This window comes from Colobus angolensis, unplaced genomic scaffold (assembly GCF_000951035.1).
Source record: "Colobus angolensis palliatus isolate OR3802 unplaced genomic scaffold, Cang.pa_1.0 Scaffold86, whole genome shotgun sequence".
Classification (NCBI taxonomy): Eukaryota; Metazoa; Chordata; class Mammalia; order Primates; family Cercopithecidae; genus Colobus; species Colobus angolensis.
In genome coordinates, this window is record NW_012122487.1 from 8249854 (window position 1) to 8273251 (window position 23398).

Consider the following 23398-nt stretch of genomic DNA (forward strand, 5'->3'; position numbering starts at 1 on the left):
TATGGCAAGGTGCTAAGTGAAAATGCAGGATCCACATCCATATAAAGTATGAAATAATTTAGAATGAAAGCAATTATGCATATGGTGTATGTATAAATATAAATAAATTGTACGTATTACATATATATATATGTTCCAAATAATTAGAAATGACTTACCTCCAGTCAAGAATTATAGGCAGGCTGACTATGGTGGCTCATGCCTGTAATCCCAGGACTTTTAGAGACCAAGACTGGAGGATTGCTTGAGCCCAGGAGTTCAAGATGAGCCTGGGCAACATAGTGAGACCTTGTCTCTATGAAAAACTTAAAAAGTAGCCAGGCATGGTGGCAGCTAATAGTAGTCCCAGCTACTTGGGTGGCTGAGGTGGAAGGAGTGCTTGAAGCTAGGAAGTTGAGGCTGCAGTGAGCCGTGATTGTGCCACTGCACTCCAGCCTAGGCAACAGAGAAAGACCCTGTCTCAAATAATAATAATAATAATAATAATAATATAGGTGATTTTAATTTTATTCCCTCTTTTCTGAAGTCTTAATATTTTTCTGTAGTTTTAACAATAATAACAAATCTTTTTCTTTTGAGACAGAATCCTACTCTGTCACCCAGGCTGGAGTACAGTGGCACGATCTTGGCTCACTGCAACTTCCGCCCCCTGGGTTCAAGCAATTCTCCTCCCTCAGCCTCCTGAGTATCTGGGATTACAGGTGTCCGCTATCGTGCCTGGCTAATTTTTGTAGTTTTAGTAGAGACGGGGTTTCACCATGTTGGCCAGGCTGGTCTTGAACCCCTGACCTCAAGTGATCCACCCGCCTCAGCCTCCCAAAATGCTGGAATTATAGGCGTGAGCCACTACACCCAGCCGAATAACAAATCTTTTTAAACCACTTTAGAAACAGAATTTTCAGGGCCCATCAAAGTCAGTGTTCCCACTACTTCTCTTTAGAGGCATTGTATTTGAGGGAATCAGGATAGTTCCCTCTCTTGGCTTTTCGGTGGGTCCCTAAGTTCTGAAATGAACTGAGTATTAAGAGACAAGCTGGAAGATAAGTTTTCTCTACATCCATAATGACTCATTTCAAGGTTCTGTCCTCACAATATGCTTAGGCATAATGTCATCTAATCAATAATTCAAGGAGGGCATTCCTAACCAAAAGTATTTCATTTGATTCCACCCAAAAATACTGACTGCAAATCAGTTGGGGGAAGGTAAAATGTTACGTATCTAGGACTGTTTTCATGGTCAAATTTGATTTAGGGAATGTCGGATCATGCTGTGGCACGGGGTTCCTTTTTATTTTATTCTTTTTTATTTCTATTATGAAAGAGTGGGGGAAAGCTTCTTTAAGAAAACATTACAGAAGCTTTACAACATTAAAGTATAATTTGCAAAATTTGCTGGTGGAGGTAGAGAGACAAGTCGAGAAAATCTGCTTTTTATTGGATTTGTAGCAGATTGAAACATCTTAAGCTCCGGACTCAAAATAATACATAGTAAGCTACTTTCCAATATGAAAACCAGAATATTTAAATAATGAGGAGGAAGGACAATAGGCAAGAGAATATCTGTTTCCCTGTGATAGGAGTTCTGCATGTAGGATGATATGAATAACAATAATAGCTGCCATTTATTAAACACTTACATATGCCAAGAGCTTTACATGCATTATCTTTTTTAATCCTCAAAACAGCCCTAGATGTACTATTCTTATGCTCATTCCTTAGATGAGGAAACTAAAACTCAGAGAGGTTAAGTAACCTGCCCAAAGATGCTCATCTAGCAAGTAAGTGGTAGAGCTAGAATTGGACTGGGATTTGTTTGATGCCTCGTATCTTAGAGTATTCCAAGTTCCTATCCCTTGTTTTAGAACCTGGGCCCACATTTGCATGTGATAACTGAGCTTAGAGCAATAGTTGGATTTGATATCTAAGTATAAATGCAATAAAAGTAATTGACACGTTATTTTGGTTCACATTAGGTTTGAATGACCAAGTGCGTCCTGGCCACTGGGAGTGGATCGGTGGTGAACCTGTTGCCTTCACCAATGGGAGAAGAGGGCCCTCTCAACGCCCCAAGCTTGGAAAGAGCTGTGTTTTGGTTCAAAGACAAGGGAAATGGCAATCAAAGGACTGCAGGAGAGCCAAACCTCATAATTATGTGTGTTCCAGAAAACTCTAAATATAACAGACCCTACAGGTGGCCACCTGGAATTTGTCACCTATTTATTTACAGGATCTGTGAATATTGCTCCATAGAAAACAAATTGTTATGATTGAGTGGGTATACCTTTGTGATTCAGTCTAGTGAAAATGGAACATTTTTAATAGTGCCAGAAAGATTGTTAAATGAATATTTTTTATAAGATAAGATATAATTTTTGTGTCTCAATACCTTTTAAAATAAATGCCAGCAGTATTATAAAGTGTAAGATTTGTTTATTCCAGAAGACCCTCACCCTTACCCCACTCCAAACCTCAGGGAGCACCAGTCTCATGGTCCTTGGATTTTAAAAAAATAATTTTGTCCTATTACCTCTAATGAATTTATTCTGAAATATATATCATAGGTGCTCCTACCACTTTAGTTTGAGTGAAGCTAACTCTACTAGTTCATTAAACCAAAGTTGAACTGCAAAGTTGTCCCTTTGGAGCCCTTTAAATGTGAAATCTCAGATTAGAGGCTGTGGTGGAAAAGGAGAATTTTCTATAATGAAAAAGACTTTAGATGAAAGAATCTTGTAGGTGGAGGCTCATCTGTTCAAAGCTGTAGTTCAGGTAAGAATTCAGGGGGCCGCCTGTACTTCAGAGTTCTGTTCATCACTATTCATGAAACAGATCTCCTTTTCCAATTTGAATGTTGGCATTGTACCATCCCAAAGCTAATGATTGGGTTTCCCCAGCCTTACAGAGTCATGAGAAATTTCAAGTAACATGAGCTCTTCCTCTGTGTTTATTGTACTGACAAGCATTTCTCAAAGACATTTGGGATAAAGAGTAAATATGAATGATGGTTGACATATGGAAGAAAAATACTTCTTCCTCAGAAGTGTCCTGATGAACTGTGCTGGTGAACAGAGAAAAATAACACTGAAAACAGAGCCCCTGAAAGTCTACATTCTCGGAAAGGATTTTGAGGCAATTGTGAGCCACCCTTAAATCTTTAATATTTGCAGAAATGCCATGTTAACTAGATTCTCTAATGGAAAGGTACCTTATTAATTTATAATCTCAGCAGAGTGGAACGTTTTTGTAACAATGAAGTATATTACAGCCTTACCAGAGCTCCCTTCTGAAATCAAGGTTTAAGAGTTATAGGAAATTAGAACTTTATGTCTGAAACATTTATTTAAAGTTTTTCTCTTTTCATAATCACTGAGAAATATGGTTGTGCAAAATGTTACTTGCTCTATGAGCACCAATGTAACTTCAGAATCAAAAGGGGGTTATCAAGTAGACTAGAGCTCTGGTGCTGGTTTTATTATAAAAATACCTTGAGTGTTATAGACGCTAAAATTGCTTGGAGAAAGTCAGTTAAGTTTCTGGATATAAAAACATGGCAAGCTTATTTCAGTTCATTTATCAAGGTTGTAATTAATAGAAAAATTTACAAAGCAAGATTGGAATATGATCCAGACATTCTGCCTATTTCTTAAATCTCAAGTAGTGTCCTTACTTGAGATGTCACAGGTGGGCTCCAGATTGGCATAATGTACAGGTTCTCTGTGAGACACAAGCAGTTTCTGGCATTTAACCAAAAGATGCCACACCTATCCTCTTACCAGCTCCAGTCAAATTCCTTCTGGTCCACAGGCTTCTTGCGGTATGGAAATGTGAGATTTGGGCCAAAGAAAAAATAGTTGTTTACCTAAAGGGTTAAGTCCTAGGAAGGAAGTAGAAGTTTGGGAAATCAGTGATTCAAAGGCCACTCCTTCCACTGGAACTCTAAAACTATATAAACCATCTAAAACTGGAAATCTAGAACTATGTCAACTATGTAGAACCTTGTCAGCATGGCAGATTTATTATACATTTCTGCAATGTAAATGATAAATGATACTGAACTAATTGCAAATGTTAGCATAAAGAGTGAGTGTTTTGATTTTTATAACAATTAGAAATGCTACAAGAATATTTTAAAATATTCCTGATCATGAAAGCATTAATCAAGTTGGAAAATCCAAGTCATTTTAAGAAGATAAAAATAGAAATTCAGGCAAGTTTAGGTGATGGGTGGTATTCATCACAACCTTCATTTTATTCTTACAATTGAACTTTGACTCAGGGGGAAAAGAAGTAAATGATTGTCAAGGTTCCCTCTGCCTTAACTGGTAGTTTCTAATGGGAGTGGGAAGGAAGGAAATGGAGTAATGGATAGAATGGGAATGAGAGATTACAGGAGAGAGAGATGAGCAGGGTTGAACAGGAGAGGATGGGAACTGATGGTAGCTAGGAAGGAAAGCAGCAAGAAGTACCTGAATGTACCCAGCTCTTCTCTGCAGACTTCAGTACCACCTCAGGAAAAGGCCCACTCTATCCAGGGGCATCAGTCCAGCTTAAGAGTGTCTAGCTTTTCAGAATCTTCTGATTGTTTGGTCTTTAACAAAAACATAGCATCTATTTGCTAAATATAAACAAGAAACATATGATAATCATTTCATCTCCTTCCAAGAAGTGGTGAAAATGAACCAGGTGACATTAATTTGATTTCTGTTTTTGTTTATTTTTAATACAACCAAAAAGATATGCACATATTTTAATTTACATTATGGTTCTGTATAATTTAAACCATAAACTGGTGCTGAGTAATTTCTGCAACAAAGCAGCATATTAAATGTACTGCATCTAGTGTTGTATCAAAATTAATAAACTTGTTTTAAGTTCTGAGACATTTTCCATTAACTTTTAACATTTTATCTTATTTTTGGGGACACGTGAGTTTTAGATTTTAGTGATTCTATTTAGCAAGGGATGGAGGAGAAAAGTCAACATGTTTTTTATCTTTACTGGTCGGACCAGCCTTTCATTGTATGGCTTCCTTGTATCCATACATCCAACTACCATTCATTTGACAAATATTGAACAAGGCATGCCAACCATGCAACTGACATTGTTCCAGATACTGGAGATATTGTAGGGAATAAGATAAAAAATAGAAGTATAAAAAGATAGTGCATGTATGCAAATTTATAATAGCTTTTTATGCCTCAAGCTTTTTATCAGGAAGGAAGTCTCAGTGGAAATCAGTGATTACATCATCCCTTTTCCTAATCGAAGGGAAACACACAGATACAAACAGCTCAGGCCGAATTTTGTTATATTTTTCTTGATTAAGACACTGATATTAACTTCCTAACTTTTAATCAGGTCAAAGTGTTATTGATAGCAGCTGTCCCAAATTTTCTGTCTCTACAATCAAGTTAGGAACTAAAGTTTTTATATCTAGTTAATTGACGTTTTAGCAATTACTTTTTCCCAAATGATGAGTACATGTCTCTGTATCTTAGGGATTCCTGGAGTAACAGAAATTAAAGAGAGATACCTTTGATATCATCTTACTTAATACTCCTATGTTACGACAGAGAAAGTTACTGTGTGAAGAAAGCAGCACTAGAACTGAGGTCTTCCACATTTTAGGCTGAATCTCTTCTAATTATTCCACATATCTATTAGCATTCTGAGCAGGTGGTTTTATTATATTCAAGTAAAATATACTCATCTTTGAATGATGAGTATAATAAAATTCACTATATACTTGAAAACACTATCATAAGCGAAAGGCAGACACAAAGGGTCACATATTTTGTGATTCCATTTATATGAAATATTCGGAATAGACAAATCTATAAAGACAGAAAATTAGTGATTTCCAGTTGGGGGAAGGAGGATTGGGACTAACTGCCAACAGGTACAGGGTTTCTTTTTGAGATGATGGAAATATTCTGGAATTATAATAGTGGTAGTGGTAATTGTTGCAGAAACAGTGGATATACTAAAAACCACTGAAGTATACTGTTTTAAATGGTAAAATGTATGTTATATGAAGTATATCTCAATAAAAATGTGATTAAAATCACCATATAAAATTTATTTTAAAAAGCTATAAATGGGTTGATGTAGCTATGTGTTTCTCTTGCTCATCCAAGATACATTACTCAGTCTTTGCCCCATGTCTCACCCGGGTTTTTGTTTATTTGTTTATATAGTTAGTTAAAGGGAACAAAATGCTGATTTGACATATCTTAAATGTATAGTACTGTTTTATTGATCTTCCTCTCCTTTCTCTCCATCAATCACGGGGGGACTATTACTTATGGCAAAGTGTGTCTGGATGTCTGTAATGTGCAGAACACCATGATTTTCTCAAAATTAATTTTACAAGCCTTTAGAACAGGATTGTGCAGGAAATGAATATACTATCCTCATAACTTACACACTTAACTTCATTTTGAGCAGTTTTTATAGGTCTTATATTCTGTTAGGCAATAAAGTTTAGTTTATCTTAAGACAGAAAGGAACAAAAATCAACCAACACTTCCATTAAAGGCCTCAAGGTAACCCGCAACACTTTTTCCAAGCAATGACGTGTGAGTTCACCTTTTGCTTCTGTCCCCATGTGTATTTTTGCTTTCCAAAAGCAATCAATCTCAACTTATCCTACAGAAAAAAAAAAAAAAAGTTCAAATTCAACTATATGCTGCCTACAAGGAACGTACTTTAAATATAAATAAACACATTAAAAGTAAAAGAATGGAAAAAGATATACTAAAACTAGTCAAAAGAAAGCTGGAGTGGATAGATAGTGGATAGATTAATATCAGACACAGTAGATTTTAGAGCAAAGAATATTTCCAAAATAAAGAAGCTTATTTCATAACATTAGTGGGTCAATAGGTCAGTACATCAAGAGAACATAATAATTCTAAACATTTATGTACTAATAAAGTTTTGTTTGTTTGTATGTTTGTTTGTTGTTTGTTTTTCTGAGATGGAGTTTTGCTCTTGTTGCCCCTGGCTGGAGTGCAGTGGTGTGGTCTTGGCTCACTGCAACTTCTGCTTCTTGGGTTCAAGCAATTCTTCTGCCTCAGCCCCCTGAGTAGCTGGGATTACAGGCACCCACCACCATACCCAGCTAATTTTTGTATTTTTAGAAGAAACAGAGTTTCAACATGTTGGCCAGGCTGTGAACTCCTAAACTCAGGTAAGCTGCCCACCTTGTCCTCCTAAAGTGCTGGGATTACAGGCATGAGCCACTGTGCCTGGCCTACTAATAACAAAGTTTTAAAATGCATGAAGCAAAATGTGGTAGAACTTCGAAGAGAAATAGATAAATCTATATTTACTGTCAGAAATGTCAATACCTCTTTCTCAATAATTGATGGAATAAGTAGAAAATCAGTGAGCATATAGAAGCATGGACACTATTAACAAAGTTAACTTAATTGAAATTTATGGAATATTCTATCCAACAACAGCAGAATGTACATTCTTTTCAAGTGCATGTGACATATTTACTAGGCAGACCATATTCTGGGACATAAAATAAGTCTCCATAAATTTTAAAGGATTCAAGTCATACAAAATATGTTTTTTGACTACAATGGAATAGTATTCACCACACTTGGAATAGGGTGACAACTTCAAGCAGTGCTTGTTCTCACCAGTAACCAACCCCAGCAGGAAGGAGGAGCTGGGGGTGGGAGAATTAGGGCTTTAAGTTGCCATATCACAAGTGAGAACTTTCCTGTATGCTAGGACATTTGTGTTCACCATGTGTTTTCAGTTCTCAGAGGAATCCAGATGACTAAGGGAGTCCTTTCTAAAACCCCAGGACGTCTTGCTTTCAGATGTGATCAATGATATACAAATCTCCTTCTAAAGAGAGATAAATTAGGGAATAGTTTTTCACATGACAGAAAGGATGATCCTATTTGCTTTGTTAATGGATTGGACTTGGGTGATAGTTATTTTCTATCACCCAAAGAGCATAGCTCCTCCATGGAGCCATATTTTCAAAATTTCCTTTTACATTCAGCATTGAAAGAACACATTTGTTGCATATATTGAGGAGGACTATTTGCAAATCATGCCCCAAATCAACACTTGAAAGTCTAAGTGGTGCTCATCAGAGAGGAAGGTGGTTCAGTGTGTGTGGGAGTCAGCAAGGATTCAGGGCAGAAGCTACCCAGAATGACCCAGCAGGGATTGGCTCCCAGTAAATTATTTTCTTTCTTACAGATTTCCTACCCAGTAGAATCACTGAGGTCATTTGAGTGACTAAACACAAATAACAGGCTTCTTAAGAGTTTCAGATTTGAACCAAGTCGAACTTTTGCAAATGTGACTAAGGCCTGCCAGCTTGATGGCAAACCTGGGCCCAGCATCAGGTACCAACAGAAGGCAAACCCTGACTGGAAAGTTGTGCTTTGCTTTTCATTTTATTGTCACAATTTTTCACAGTTTGCCTCATGCCACCTTGTTACTTAATTCCCACACCTCGGAGGAAAAATGTGTAATCTTTTAATATTTATGTTACTTACTTAAGATACTTAAGATTATGTTTCTGCCTAGGTGTTGCCAAGATAGTCAAGCCAACTCTTGTTTATAGAGGGTAGAAAATATAAATCTGTCTAAACTCTTTCACGAAATGAAGGTCTTAATATTTCCAAAGAGTTGAATTTGGTACTACTCTTGGAGAGCCTTAGAGAAGCGTTGTCAATACAAGGCGTCATTGTTTTAGGTTTCCTATCCATGACTTGCTTTTTTCCCCAACTTTCCTCTCTTTTGGCAACTTCTCCTCACATTCTGTCCTACATTTGGCCCTGAGTCAGTTGAAAGCTTTGCAAGTTGATTTTCCATTCCCATCTGAATTTTAGCTTAGCTGTGGAACTGTTTTCCATGTGTTTTTAATCATTTGTCCATGTGTTATGAGCTTATAGGGACAATATGGTTCCCCCAAGCTGCCTGCATTGTATAAGCAGAAACTGGCAAGGTGGCCAGTGGGGGAACAGTTTTCAGACAGATGCCCCCTACACTCATTTCTGTTGGTGATACACCACCCCCATGCTCCAACTGGAGTAAAACAATTTACAAGCTGCATAAAGTTACCCAACAGACATATAGTCCTCTGGCATGAATTACCTTTTTAGGAGTGTGATTATCCTTTAGGGGAGACATGCCTAGGAAGTGTGGCTGGTGTGTCAATGTTCAAAGGCCTGCTCTGAGACTGTTGCCAGGCTGGGAAATGAAGAATGGTTTAGTCCCAGATTCCATGGAACTTTGATTTTAAAATAGAATCTAAACACAGAGAATTAAGGATAAGTTCTCCAGGACAAAGAGATTCTTCTTAGAAAGTAAAACACAACAAGGGCCTATGTCAGAAGTTTCCTTTCACGTTTTTATTGGACTCAGTATGTTGAAACAAACATTCATTCACCTACTAAAGGTAGACTGAAGGACCAGGAATGGAAAAACAACAGAAAAATGCATTAAACAAAATCCCTTTTCTCAAAGTTGCTGACAGTGTGGTCTCCAGCAAACATAATCCCTGCCCTTGAAGATCCTCGCTTCCTGGGTAAAAAGACATGCATGTACCCAAATTAAGACAAGCCCAAGGAGTCCCTGAATGGCCGAATCAAGAAGGAACTTGGCTTTTCAGAGTCCCAAATAAATCTCAGTATCATAGAGGAGATGCCTCCCTTGTAAATCCGGAAGTGGATGTGAGAAAGTAGAGGTTGGGTTGGGACAAAGTTTCCCAATATTTGACTGGCAAAGGCAGAAGACAACACTGAAAACTTCTATGGAATCAAGAAAATTTGAAATGATCAAACATTATATAAAAGCATCCAGTAGAGTGCAAAAGTTTGACAATTCAGGGTAGACTACAGAGTAAAGTTGGTTGGAAAGGATGTGATTCCAAGAGCAGAGTGGAAAGGAGAAATGAACTGGTGTGGTTTGATGGTCAAATGTGAGGAGACCCACGTATATGATAGCTCCTATCTTTCTCTGCAGAAAAGGGGCATTTATTGAAAACGATGAAAGAGGCAGAGCAGTCAAAGGTTTAAGATAGTTAGAGAAGGCTTTCACTAACCTACATGGAAAATGCAAAGCAAGTTGAACAGAGGAATGAGAAAGATTGCTGAGCAGAGTTAAGGGTTCCATTGAGACAGAAGGAAATTTGTGTAGAATCTATTTTTGCCCATTTGTCTGTGTCTCTGAAAGCAGCATTCCCTATGCCAGGTGTGGGTCCAGGGAAGATGAACAGCTGGGTGTTTTCAAGGTTGGACTTTTTGTTGTTGTTTTTGTTTTGAGACAGAGTCTCACCTTGTCACACAGGCTGGAGTGCAGTGGCACAATCTCAGCTCACTGCAGCTTCTGCCTCCTGGGCTCAAGTGATTCTCATGCCTCACCCTCCCAAGTGGCTGGGATTACAGGCGTGAGCCACCATGCCAAGCCCCAGTGTTGGACTTTTATTAGATGGGTGTGAAAGAATAAAAAAGGGACTAGGGAGTTGGAAATATGGAAAAGGTTTGGAGATGGACCATGGAATTAACTGGATAGGGAAGAAAATGAAGACAAAGAATTTATATATGTTAATCAATTAATTACATAATTCATTTATTATTAAATGAATATTTTAGGACATTTATTATGTGAAGGGCTGTGCTAGAGCCTGAGCTGATGACTAAAAAGACCCTACTTTTATAGACTTTAAAATCTGAAGTGGAGACAGATGTTAAACAAATGTTCAGTCAAAAATTATTTCATGACAATGGAGGTAGTACTATGACAGAGATAAAGTAGGGGACAGATGCTGTAGGAACTGAAACAACAAAATGTTGTTATGAGAGAGTGGAATGTGAGTTCACAGTTTAGAGGTAGAGCTGTTCTTGGTAGTAATGGGTCAGAATGTAATGGGGGTAGGGAGGCCAATTGGCATGAGTAGTCAGATTTCAGCCAGGGTATCGAAAGGGACTTCCATGGGATACTGATGGAATGCTAATGGTCAAACCCAACCACATGGACACTGAAGTCACCCAGGATGATAGTAAGATTCAGGGTGAAAAGAAAGACCGTGGACTAAATGAGGAAGACAGGGCAAGTAATATTGCTTCTACAGACATTCAGGGACATAAAGTTAAGTGCCTGATGTCATAGAGTTTATGAGCTGTAATGCAGATCGAGGAATCAGATCTAGATTTTTTGGCCTCGAGTCCAGAGATACCTTCACTGACATTACTGAGCTCTGAGATAACCTTTCTACAGAAGGAAAAACAGACAAGGTAAATTTTAAAGATGAGGAAGAAGGAGCAGGATAGAGATGTTGCATCAGTGACTACATCCTGAACTGGCTATAAGTATAGGAACAGGTGTTGGGGATACATGGACAGGTAGGAAGATGGGGCACATGGTGAGGGACAGCTCAGGCTGCCTTGACCTAATTCTCAGATTTGCAGGGGCTCTCTCTGCAGTCTTGGTAGGTAGCTGATTAGACACATGCAGGTATTGTCCGTGACTTGTGCACAGTACTAGATACATCTTCAGATGCAAAAAACAAAATACCCAAAATACATCAAACTACTTCTCAATGGTGTTGGGGGCTGTTTTGAACAGAGGGCAGTGACATCACTGAAACTACAAACAGAATAATCTAATCTTTAAAAGACAATCTAAGCATCAGTACCATGAAGTGGAAATGGGGATTTTTTTTTTGTCGGCAGTTACACCATTTGATATTTGTCCTTTTCCACTGGTCACACATTTTGGTATCTTTGGATGACAGTTTTAAAAGATTGAATAAAGAAACTGATAACAATGGTTCTCTCCATGGCAAAGACAGGCAGCCTGGGGTGTGGTCAGAGGAGGATCAACCTTTCATTGTGTATTTTTTTGTGTGTGTTATTTGAATTTTGTTACTATGCGTATTTATTACTTACTCAAAAATAAGAGAAATGTACTGCACCATGTCTACAGTGCTTCCTTGAATTCAACAAATATTTATTATTGAATAAAATTAGCAGAAATAAAGCATACAGTTCACTACGTCTTTGGGATTTGGATCTACCTGAAAGTCCCTGATTAGTACAGGAATGATGCTTGCTTAAATTTTCTAAATGTTCTTTCTTTTTTTTTTTTTTTAAGATGAAGTCTCCCTTTGTCACCCAGGTTAGAGTGCGGTGGCATGATCTCGGCTTACTACAACCTCCGCTTCCCAAGTTCAAGCGATTCTCCTGCCTCAGGCTCCAGAGTAGCTGGGATTACAGGCGCCCGCCACTATGCCCAGGTAAGTTTTGTATTTTTAGTAGAGTCAGGATTTCACCATGTTGGCCAGGCTGGTCTCGAACTCTTGACCTCAGGTGATCCACCCACCTTGGCCTCCCAAAGCGCTGGGATTACAGGCATGAGCCACCACACCTGGCCTAAATTTTCCTTGTCCCTATCGATTGCAAAATCCACTAGACCTGAACCTGAGCAAAGACACTCTCACCACTTATCTCCAGTTCCTAGAACAGAGCTGGCACTCAGGTATGCGCTGTAAGAATGAAAGAATTAGTCCAGTTAAAGGAGCAGCTTTAGGGAATGGGGTTCTTCCTTACGTGTCTTCTCAACGGAAAGGGGAGGAGAAAGTCTACATTTTGAATAGTTAACTAAATTGTTTATTAAAAGGTTTAAGGGGAAATCATATATCCTAATTTTCCCTTTTCCTTGTTCCTTGGAAAAGAAAAAAGGTTCTGTTTTCTTCTGAGTTAAAAATATATATATATTGCTATTGTGTTTTGAAAAGAGGTAGTGATGAGGCAGTGGCATGCTCCCCAGTCAGTTTTCTCCCCTGAATCCTTCAACCCAAACGTCCTTTTCCAGCAATCAGTTGTCCGGTTTAACTCTAATGTCCACCCCCCACCTCAACACTGCCTCTCACCTTTTGTTGATTTAAGACGGGTTTTCAGGGAAGAACGTAGTCTCTCTGTTCGCCCTTGGAGAGCACTGGGCTTCTTTTTAAGTGTCTTCTGAGAGTCTGTAAGAGGGACAGAAAATGTAGCTGTTGCTGTCCTCTCCTAGGCACACTGGGGAGCTCTGAAAAGGAGACAAACCACCTCAACATGTCTTAAGCGGCTGGGCCTCTTTTCTTGTCGATTTTGTAAAAGTGTCACCAGCATATGAAAACATTTTTTATGTAGGTATCTTCTTGAGGTCCTTCAGAGTTCCTGAAGACATCTTAGTGCCTAAGAAACCCAAGTCAAGTTGAAAACAGCCAGATTATGCTGAAAGCCTGAACTGTAAATGGAAATGAATGGATTTGGGGATTGGCCCCTCTGGTTCTCATGCATGTCTAGGGTTGTTCCAGGAAGTAGACTTAGCAGGCTTGGGCTCCCTTCATTGTGGCATTTGGTACTAAGTGCGCTAGTAATTGGTGATGCTGTCTCCTCATGAAAGCTTCCTACTGTGTCTGGAGACCTTCTCCAGACCTACTTCCATTTCCATTAGGTTCATCCAAATTGAGAGGTAACTAGATGCCTGTATCAACTGAAGACCAAACAAAGGCAGTGTATTTTTGCTAAAAGCTATAAAATACTGGCTTACGTTCTTAAGAGATTTTAATGTATTACATTATACATATATTACATGTTATACATACATAATTATACACACATAGTGTATCAACAGCTTTAGAATTGGTGAATGGACACGGTGGTGAAAGGCGATAGTCATTGCCTTTAGCTGAAAAAGACAGAGGTTGGAGATAGGCTTATGTTTCATGGTTCTCATTATAGCAGGCTTAGCTTTGCTAGATTTACTTTTCAGGGATAGTATTTACTAATGGGGGTAGGGAGAACATTTCAAGATATTTGCACATGTTCTCAAAAGAAGTGACAAAACAGCAAAAGGATATCCTCTGTGAGTGATTTTTAAATGGCACTTATAAGCCCCAAATTAGGATCAGTGGAAGGGAAGTTTAGGACTAAAGGAAAGTGAAAAATGGATAACTGACATCCCTATGGATGATGTTTATGCAATAAAGTTAGATGATGCATAATAAATGCCACCAGACTATCTAACCTACTTGAGGGCAGTGACAAAGTTTTACTCATTTTTCAATTATCTACCAGTATCTAATATGATTCTTGACACACAAAGTGAGTCTTCTACAAATTTCAGTTCAACGGAAATTACTCAACTGTATGTTATGTTCAGTAATTCCAGAGCCAAGCAAACTGAGACCTGAGATAGAATTTCTGAGATAGTCTTTAGTTTTGGGAAATAGTAGATCCTCTGATTGATAACAATGGAATTTCAGGTTACTGAAAAGTAACATTTAAAAGGATTCGGAGGCCGGGCGCGGTGGCTCAAGCCTGTAATCCCAGCACTTTGGGAGGCCGAGACGGGCGGATCACGAGGTCGGGAGATCGAGACCATCCTGGCTAACACGGTGAAACCCCGTCTCTACTAAAAATACAAAAACTAGCCGGGCGAGGTGGCGGGCGCCTGTAGTCCCAGCTACTCCGGAGGCTGAGGCAGGAGAATGGCGTAAAACCGGGAGGCGGAGCTTGCAGTGAGCCGAGATCCGGCCACTGCACTCCAGTCCCCGCGACAGAGCGAGACTCCGCCTCAAAAAAAAAATAAAAAAATAAAATAAAAGGATTCGGGAAAGGTATCGTAGCTGGCTTCCATACCATATTTACACCAGGAGGCCTAGTGACTGGTTCTGGAAAGCATATTGCATTGGATGGCTGAGGGGAATTAAGAAATTCAAATAGCAGTCAATTAAAAAAACAAAGATGTTGACATAGCACGGTGGCTCACACCTGTAATCCCAGCACTTTGGGAGGCAGAGACAAGAGGATGGCTTGAGGCCGAGAGTTTCAGAACAGCTTGGGCAACATAGTGAGGCTCTGTTTCAACAACAACACAGAATTGTAAATGGCCAGATGTGGTGGTGTGCCTGTAGTCCCAACTACTCAGGAGGCTTGCGTGAGCCCAGGAGTTTGAGGTTACAGAGTGCTATGATTGCACCACTGCACTCCAGACTGGGCAACAGAGCAGAACCCTTTTTCTAAAATAAAAAAAGCAATGGCAAAATACAAATGCTCATTTATTCTATATCAACAGCACCTTTCATTAATACTAGCACATGTTCCAAAGATATTTGGTACAAGTACAATATGTTTCCACTCATGGCATTCTGGTAAAGTGATGGTCCATGTTAAAAATAGCTCATTATCATGGGTAAAGGGACTTACTTAAGGCTTTATTTCATAAAAAGCAGGCATGGCTATCAAGAAGAACAGAAATGCCTGGAAAACAGATTCCAATGGGTCACTTCTTGGAAAGAAAGCTTAATCAGTATTGACAAAAAAGGGGGAACATGTGCCAGGACTATTTGTGTTACTGAAAGCAAGGCATATAGTGATTGAGTTAAAAGGGGAGAAATAAAAACAGATATTGCATTGCTTCCCAGTGGAAATACTGTTTGAATCATGTGGTAGGCTGATTGGACTCTATTCTGGGGTTTCAGTTTTATGGACACGTTTCTTTTTTGTATCCTAAGCTGATTCATGATAGTTTTGAATGATAGTTATTTTTAAAAATTTCCTTTGATCCCTGAAGACTCTTACTTGTCTCAATCTTTCTTTAGCCTGACCATCAATTAGTGTAAAACAACGGGAGATCATGTGGATTCAATAAGGTAAGAAACTGACTAGCCAGCTTCATGCCCAAAGTTATCAACCCTGGTTCTTAGAATCCACGTTCTCATGTCTGGCTCTTTGTTTAAAAGAAAAATAAAATCAATAGGATGGCTGGAGGGAGACATTTCCCCAACCTCATTGAAGACTGATGAGCTGTCAGTCTATTACGTGGTATCCTGTTGAGAAACATGTGAACAATTGGAAGAGTTTATCTGATGACTGACCAGTTGTGAAATTTAGCACCCAGTAATTGATTCTTAATGTGAGAGGATTAACTTGGGAATTGTGAGTTTCTACGTGTGGAAAGGAAAACGTATTCCCTTTACTCAGTTACCATGCAAAAATCAATAACCCCAATTCACATGTAAGTAAAAAGCAGTACGTCTGTTGCTCAAAAAAATTAACATCCTTCTAGCTCTTCCTTTCTTCTCCTTATAATTTTGATATACTTCTTTGTGTGTGTGTGTGTGTGTAGCCTTCCTAAAGGCCTGGGCTTTTTCTAAATGTATGCCTTTAATTTTTATCCAATATACTTCTCTCACAGCAACATATCTTGTCTATTCTATTCCAGCACAATGCAGATGCACAGCAAATGTGAGCTGACTCTAGTCCTTCTTCTGACAACAGCCATGGGAAATTTAGGCAAAGAATGTGTTGTCTTTGCTAATACTGCTCTTTAAGCCTCAGACATAGCTAAACTCTCATCTAATTACCCCCTGGGTCCCAGGCTTTCACTGGGGCCTTTTAAAATACACAAAACCAAAGTGACAGCAGGAGGCTGTTAGCACTACACAATTCAAGCAAACAATAAATGTGTTTACTCTGCCTGGCTACTGACCACCTGCCTTCCCATCCCACCAGGCAGGTATCTATATATAAGATTTCCTTTTTCCCAGTCCTGCAGAGAATGAGCCTCTCCTTTGGGCCTCATCATTCACAAAAGAAGCTTGGGCCCCTGACAGCATGCATCTCCTCTTATTGCAGCTGCTAGTACTCCTGCCTCTAGGAAAGGCCACACGGCACCAGGATGGCCGCCAGAATCAGAGTTCTCTTTCCCCTGCACTCCTGCCAAGGAATCAAAGAGAGCTCCCCACAGGCAACTATGAAGAAGCTGAGGAGAAGCCAGATCTGTTTGTCGCAGTGCCACACCTTGTAGGCACCAGCCCTGCAGGGGAAGGCCAGAGGCAGAGAGAGAAGATGCTGTCCAGATTTGGCAGGTTCTGGAAGAAGCCTGAGAGAGAAATGCGTCCATCCAGGGACTCAGATAGTGAGCACTTCCCACCTGGGACCCAGTCCCTCATCCAGCCGATAGACGGGATGAAAATGGAGAAATCTCCTCTTCGGGAAGAAGCCAAGAAATTCTGGCACCACTTCATGTTCAGAAAAAGTCCGGCTTCTCAGGGGGTCATCTTGCCCATCAAAAGCCATGAAGTACATTGGGAGACCTGCAGGACAGTGCCTTTCAGCCAGGTATGTGTTCTGTGGGGAGAGCAGGTAAGGGTTTGTAGGTGGTAGTGGACAGCTGGGATGGATGGAGAGTAAGGGAAAAGGCTGTTGGGAGCCTGACTCGAGCTTAACTACAGATTTGGTCCTTAGGCATTCATCATAGGATTTGGCAAAGGTTAAGTTTCCTTCTGACCTTTCCATTTTTTCTTGGCATTCTGGAAATGCTGCAAGAATGATATGATGATACTGTCAATATCAGTAATCATTCACTTTGAAGACACAGAGATTTGTTTTATTCATTTATTTTTGCATTGGAGGTGATCTACTCAGAGATATGAGTCAGACTGTACCCTCAGGAAACTGAGAATTTAGAGTAATCACCAGAATTCCTCTGTAGCTATCTTTCTGCACTCTATTAATATGTGGATGAGCAGGTCAACTCCATTTGTTGATAAGGTGGGGTGCATTGGACTCCTCCCCAAACACTCTCATATCCATTTACAATGGTCTTAATCCCTATATTCCGTACTTAACTACTTTATAGGTTTATGAGGGGCTTCTTTAATGGCTTACTAAAGCTATCCCACAACCTCAAAGTATGTTGAGGTTCTCAGGCAAAAGTTGTCATATCATTTCTAGTATTATGATAGCAAAAAAGTGATTTCATTTAACTTATTTTCTCATATGAGCTTTTAAAAAAATCAATCTTGATGTGAGATTATATCTCCTCCCCTGAGATTATTTCTCCTGATTCATATTGTGTTGACTGATTTGTAGTTATTATGATCAATTCCACGCTATTAAGACAAAGGGGCACCCTACTGTCTACTTCCTCTGGTTCTGGCAATACCTACATTCCAAATGTTAAATTAAAACTGAGAACTTGCATTAGGTCCTTAAACATGAAGACATTGAACCAAAAACAATGCAGGGTAGAGTAAAATTTTATAGTCAAGTAATGCTACCCAACTAAGCAAGCAGTAGAATAGGGCAATTGACTGTGCAAGGCAGTTAAGTATTCTGCCTGAAAAGGCAAGGATATGTAGCAATGACAAGTCAATTATCAAATCATAATGACTACTCTGTTGGCCATGTGCAATTAGAAAATTACTCCTAAGAATCAGGCAATCAAATTTCCTTTGAAATTCTTCTTTTGAATTCTATTGCTAATTAGATTAAAATTAAGACGTTTGACTTTTACATATTTTGAAAGGCACATAAAGCTAGGTGCTTGGAGTTATGAGAGGTACAGGTGAGGTAATGCACAATGATTTGCAGGCATACACATTGTAACTCTGCTTGCATACAACTTCATAGACTTGAACGTACTACAGGTCTTGCAGAATAGGATAGAATTAAACCCATAGTGTTCTGATCTATTCTACGATCAATTTAACAAATACGTATTGGGAGTCTACTATGCACAAAGCACTGTGAGGAATAAAAAGGCAAGGCACATTACTTATGTAAGATAATTACCATTAGAATTTTTCAATTGCTCACATCCAATTAGACAAAATTTCTTAAAGTCTGGCACTAATAGCATAGAGTAAAATATTTTATGTTAACTTAGGGATTCCCTAAAGGCTATTTAATAATTTCCTCAATAAAGAAAGTTTAATTGAGGTGGTTCTATGCCCTTATAGATACCATCACTTGCATATTGCAAATTATATCCAAAATTGGAAAGCTTTGAAATTTTTAGTGTATATCGTCCTCAGATTTACAGTCCCTAGCTTCTGCATTATGTGTGTTAAAGAAATAATTCAAAATAACGTAATGGAAATGTGTTTGCTTTTTAGACTATAACCCACGAAGGCTGTGAAAAAGTAGTTGTTCAGAACAACCTTTGCTTTGGGAAATGCGGGTCTGTTCATTTTCCCGGAGCTGAGCAGCACTCCCATACCTTCTGCTCTCACTGTTTGCCTGCCAAGTTCACCACGATGCACTTGCCACTGAACTGCACTGAAGTGTCCTCTGTGATCAAGGTGGTGATGCTGGTGGAGGAGTGCCAGTGCAAGGTGAAGACGGAGCATGAAGATGGACACTTCCTACATGCCGGCTCCCAGGATTCCTTTATCCCAGGAGTTTCGACTTAAAGAGCTATCCCACTATTACCTTTGAAAAGCAAAACCACACAGCAAAGATGCTGATTATTCAGTCTGAAAATGTTAAGTGGGTACGTAACATTTTCAGGGAAAGGTGACTTGAAAAGTAGTTTTAAGATAGAACGATAGAGGAAATGATATTAGTCTAGTTATTGGTACATGTTTGGGACCTTGTCTCAGCTCTGCCACTAACTGGCCGTAGAATGTTAAGTTATAAAACCTTTCTCCATCTAAAGATTTTCATCTATAAATGAGGGACCCAACCTAGATGATAGCTAAAATCCTTTCCACTACTAATATTCCGTGATGTATTTTCTCCAAGTTTGGGTAAAAACCCTCCCTCTAAAGAAGGAAAAGAAATAAGTGAGACCATAAAAATGGGCTTCTTTAATAGTGTGTCAAATCACCAGCAAGCAAACAAGCAAGATAGAGAGGGAGGAAGGAAGGAAGGAAGAAGGAAGGAAGGAAGGAAGGAAGGAAGGAAGGAAGGAAGGAAGGAAGGAAGGAAGGAAAGAAGGAAGGAAGGAAGGAAGGAAGGAAAGAAGGAAGGAAGGGAGGGAGGGTAGGTGAAGTATTTGTAGGAAAGATTCTCATACTTGTAGTTACTTTTGCAATCCAAGCAGTGTTTTACTTGACTTCTATCAGATGATTAAGTCTTTCCACAGATGTAAGGAGTAATTTGCTTGGTTGCCTCCTTTTTAACAATACTCCTCATATAAAGTACTTAATGTCAGGTGTCTGACTTTGAAGAAGGAATAGTGATGTTACTTTTAGTAGTTTATATAGGGAAGAGGAACAATCACTGGTAGCCAAACAAGTACCTATATTATGAGGAAGGAAAAATACATGACCACTACCAGGTTTAAAGATCAATCCAGAGATGCTAATGAAAGTAACCCCCAAGAATTCAATCTTAAGGCGAAATTATTTACTCACATGCATTTTGAGTTAGGGAGTAAGGTTTCTATATTTGAATGACTGTTTTTTGCTATTTAATACAACTTTGTACTATAAATTTTATTCAGCAAATGCCAAAATTACAGGTTCTGAAAATATTCTGGATATTTTAATGCATTAAATTTTAGTATACAAAGCATTCTGAAAAATGTTCTTATATTTTTCCCTTATTTGTTTCATCTCATAATTTAAAGGTACTATCAGGAGATTACCTAACTCGAAGCATTTCTGGAATATCTTCATAGACTTATGACACTGGTCCAAGGGTTTCTTCTGATCTGTAAGCAGCCTTCTGGTTAAGTCTCTCAATCACCTCTCTCCTGCCTGTATTAATTTTTACACATATATGGTACAGAACTGCCTTTTCCCAGTCAGACTACTTTTTCTAGACTAGTTATTCAAATTTTTATTTTTAAAAATTATTTTAATAATTAAGTTTCTTTTACTTTTAGTGCACACACATTTCCCAGAATAACTGTTGTTTTAAATAAATCAATTTATATTTTAATTCTATTCCTCTTTAATCACACCATCTAACATGACATTCCAAAGATGCAAAGGCATTTATATTTAGTGTATATTATGCAATACATCAACATGAATATGAGTTACACAGATACACATATGGCATTTACATTGGAATATATTATTATACCCTTTGGTGGTCAAAGGCAACCTAGTTGGCCAAGATATGGTCATAAGGATAAAATTGTTAAGCATTAATGATATCTCAGCTGGTCAATATATTTTGGTGCCAAAAGCTATCAAACAGCTGTCATGATTGCAATTGCCTAACCCTGATTATGAAAACCCATCTCTGCCAGTTGGACTGTCCTTCTCCTCCTTACATACTTGTAAATCCCTTTCATCCATCCTTGCAAATAGACTCTCAAGCCCAAACCCCAAACAATTATCTGTTTTGTTCAAATTTTGGTCTGCCCTTCCCTTGCATGTAAATTCTAGATGGGATAGTTGATAGTGGTATCAAACCTTACATTTATAGAATAATTGCATGAAACTCAACGAAATTGCTCATATTCAATCATTTTTACTTACAAAAAAGGTAGTTTACAATGGTTGAACATAATATGTAGAAGCATAAGAAACCAAGAGGAAAAACACAAATACTGAACATTTAATAAGTGCCAGATACCGTGCTGTCTTTTACAAAAAGTAAACAATTTAATCCTCACAAAAATTATATAAAGTAGGTAATCACTGTATTTTACGGGTAAGAAAAGCAAGCCTTTAAAAGTTTCAGCAATTTGCCTAAGATCATTTGGAGAATATTTTCTATTTTGAATTAAAATATTTGCTCATTTATTCTTTGTCAGTTTATATTGAGCTCTTCCAAGTCTCTTGCCTATAGGCCTCAAAGCTAATTTCTTTTTACCTCTTATCTAGTTCTCTCATATCTGAAGGATTTTGATGTTATATCTCAAAAAAGAAATCATCTCTAGGTCAGGTTATCAGGCAAATATTTCCTCGACATGGTTGGTCCTCATGGCATGCCTCTTCATAAATCTTGGTCTCATTTTCCTCTCATATAAAATAAGGCTGGTAATAACTACCTCAAAATTATTGTGATGATCAAGTGTACATAACAACACTTCAGAGAATTTTAGATCCTGTAAAACTACAAGGGATTAATTTATTCTTCTCCATTCAGACCTTCTATTTTTAAATTTGTTTTGAGAAATTGAAAACACACAGAGAAGTGCAAAGAATAACATAACACTGAAATTCCCATCACCAAAATAAATAGTTACTATTTTGTCATCTTTTGCTTCTAGTCTTTTCTTTAATAAGCCATTTCAGATATAAGTAAAGTTCCTTACGACCACCATACTGAGTTTTATTCCCCAAGCTTTTGCCTATAAAACACCACACCCCTAAAAATTCCTGCTTATACTTTGAATTCCCTTTTATGATTTTGCAAATTGATACATACTTCCATAAACAATATGTAGTATTATTTTAATATGCGCTACTTTAGTCAGCATGTATTTATTTGTCCACCAACTATGTAGAAGATACAGCTCTAGGTGCCATGAATACAAAAAGTGAACGAGTCAGACAAGATCGCTGCTCCTATAGAGCTTACATTCTGTTGGGGGAGATATGTCATTTGAAACTCAATCAATTAATCAATCAACTCAAAAAGAAAAATATCAGATGGCTGTAAGTGGTATGCAAATAATTAAAATATGCTAGAGATTGATTAGATTGAGTTGTCTCTGAGATGGTGACATTAAAGCAATGCATTTTGAATTATGTACATGATATTCTCTATTAATTGTTCTTTAAGGGCATTTTTCATCACACATAATTCTTGTTTGCTTTTACAAAGTTTTTAGAGGTTTTTCCCATCTATATTTTATCTCTATTCTAGAAGCTAAGTATTCCTTACAGAGAGTAGTTAACCAAGCTTTGATTTTTTCAATCTGCACAACTTCTTTAACCTGTCAATTTAATTCCTAAATAAGACTTTTATCTATCCTCTGAATTTTTACAGATAATTTAATTTATTCTATGCAAGACACTGTGCTAAGAACCTTGAGACATTCAAAGATAAATAAGATACATTTCCTGCCACCCTTGAGCTTACATTGTAGTATCAGAGATAATGTATGTAAATTTTAAGGCAATGATAATAGTACTTTTATAAGGACTACTAATTATTGAGTTCTTACTATGTGCTCAGATACTTTATATTTGTTATCTCCTAGAAGTAGACATTTTATACTCATTTTTTTTTTTGACAGGGAGAATGAGAGTTGGAGGGGTTCATTCATTCAGTCCACAAATACATATGAGTGTCTCTGATGAGCCTGGTCACTGTGCTGGGGACAAAGAATATGAATAAATGAGTATATGATTATCTAAATATAATCCCTGAGCTTAAGAATCCTACTGTCCAGGAACAAGTAATTGCATGTTTTTGCTACTTGTTTACTCTTCCATATATTCTAGAATGATGATCTCTCCATCACACCCTACCCCCAGGCTCAAAACCACTGTCCCAGTGAAGCCTTCCTTAACCCTCAGGCAAGTTCGGGTTCACGTCTAACATGATTTCATGACACTGAAACCTTTGTTTACTGGCACTCATATCAGCTTTTAATTATATCTTTATTCCAGTCATCATTAATTAAATTATAAGGTCCATGAAAACAGGTATCATATTGCAGGAGGTTTCTTTCAGGATTG

At 38.2% G+C, this 23398-nt stretch overlaps 2 protein-coding genes across 2 annotated transcripts in view; both read left to right on the forward strand.

Moving 5' to 3' along the window:
• FREM1 (FRAS1 related extracellular matrix 1) overlaps positions 1–4887 on the forward strand; it is a 168759-nt gene extending 163872 nt beyond the window's left edge. The window contains exon 38 of the mRNA XM_011930392.1: positions 1974–4887. Within this exon, the coding sequence (XP_011785782.1) occupies positions 1974–2173 (200 nt within the window). The 3' untranslated portion in view covers positions 2174–4887. The remainder of the gene's footprint in view (positions 1–1973) is intronic.
• An 11698-nt stretch (positions 4888–16585) lies between these two features.
• CER1 (cerberus 1, DAN family BMP antagonist) lies at positions 16586–20337 on the forward strand. The gene is made up of 2 exons (XM_011930393.1): positions 16586–17147; positions 18926–20337. The coding sequence occupies exons 1-2, from the start codon at positions 16641–16643 to the stop codon at positions 19220–19222; spliced, it is 804 nt and encodes a 267-aa protein (XP_011785783.1). The 5' UTR covers positions 16586–16640; the 3' UTR covers positions 19223–20337.
• The last annotated feature ends 3061 nt before the right edge of the window (positions 20338–23398 follow it).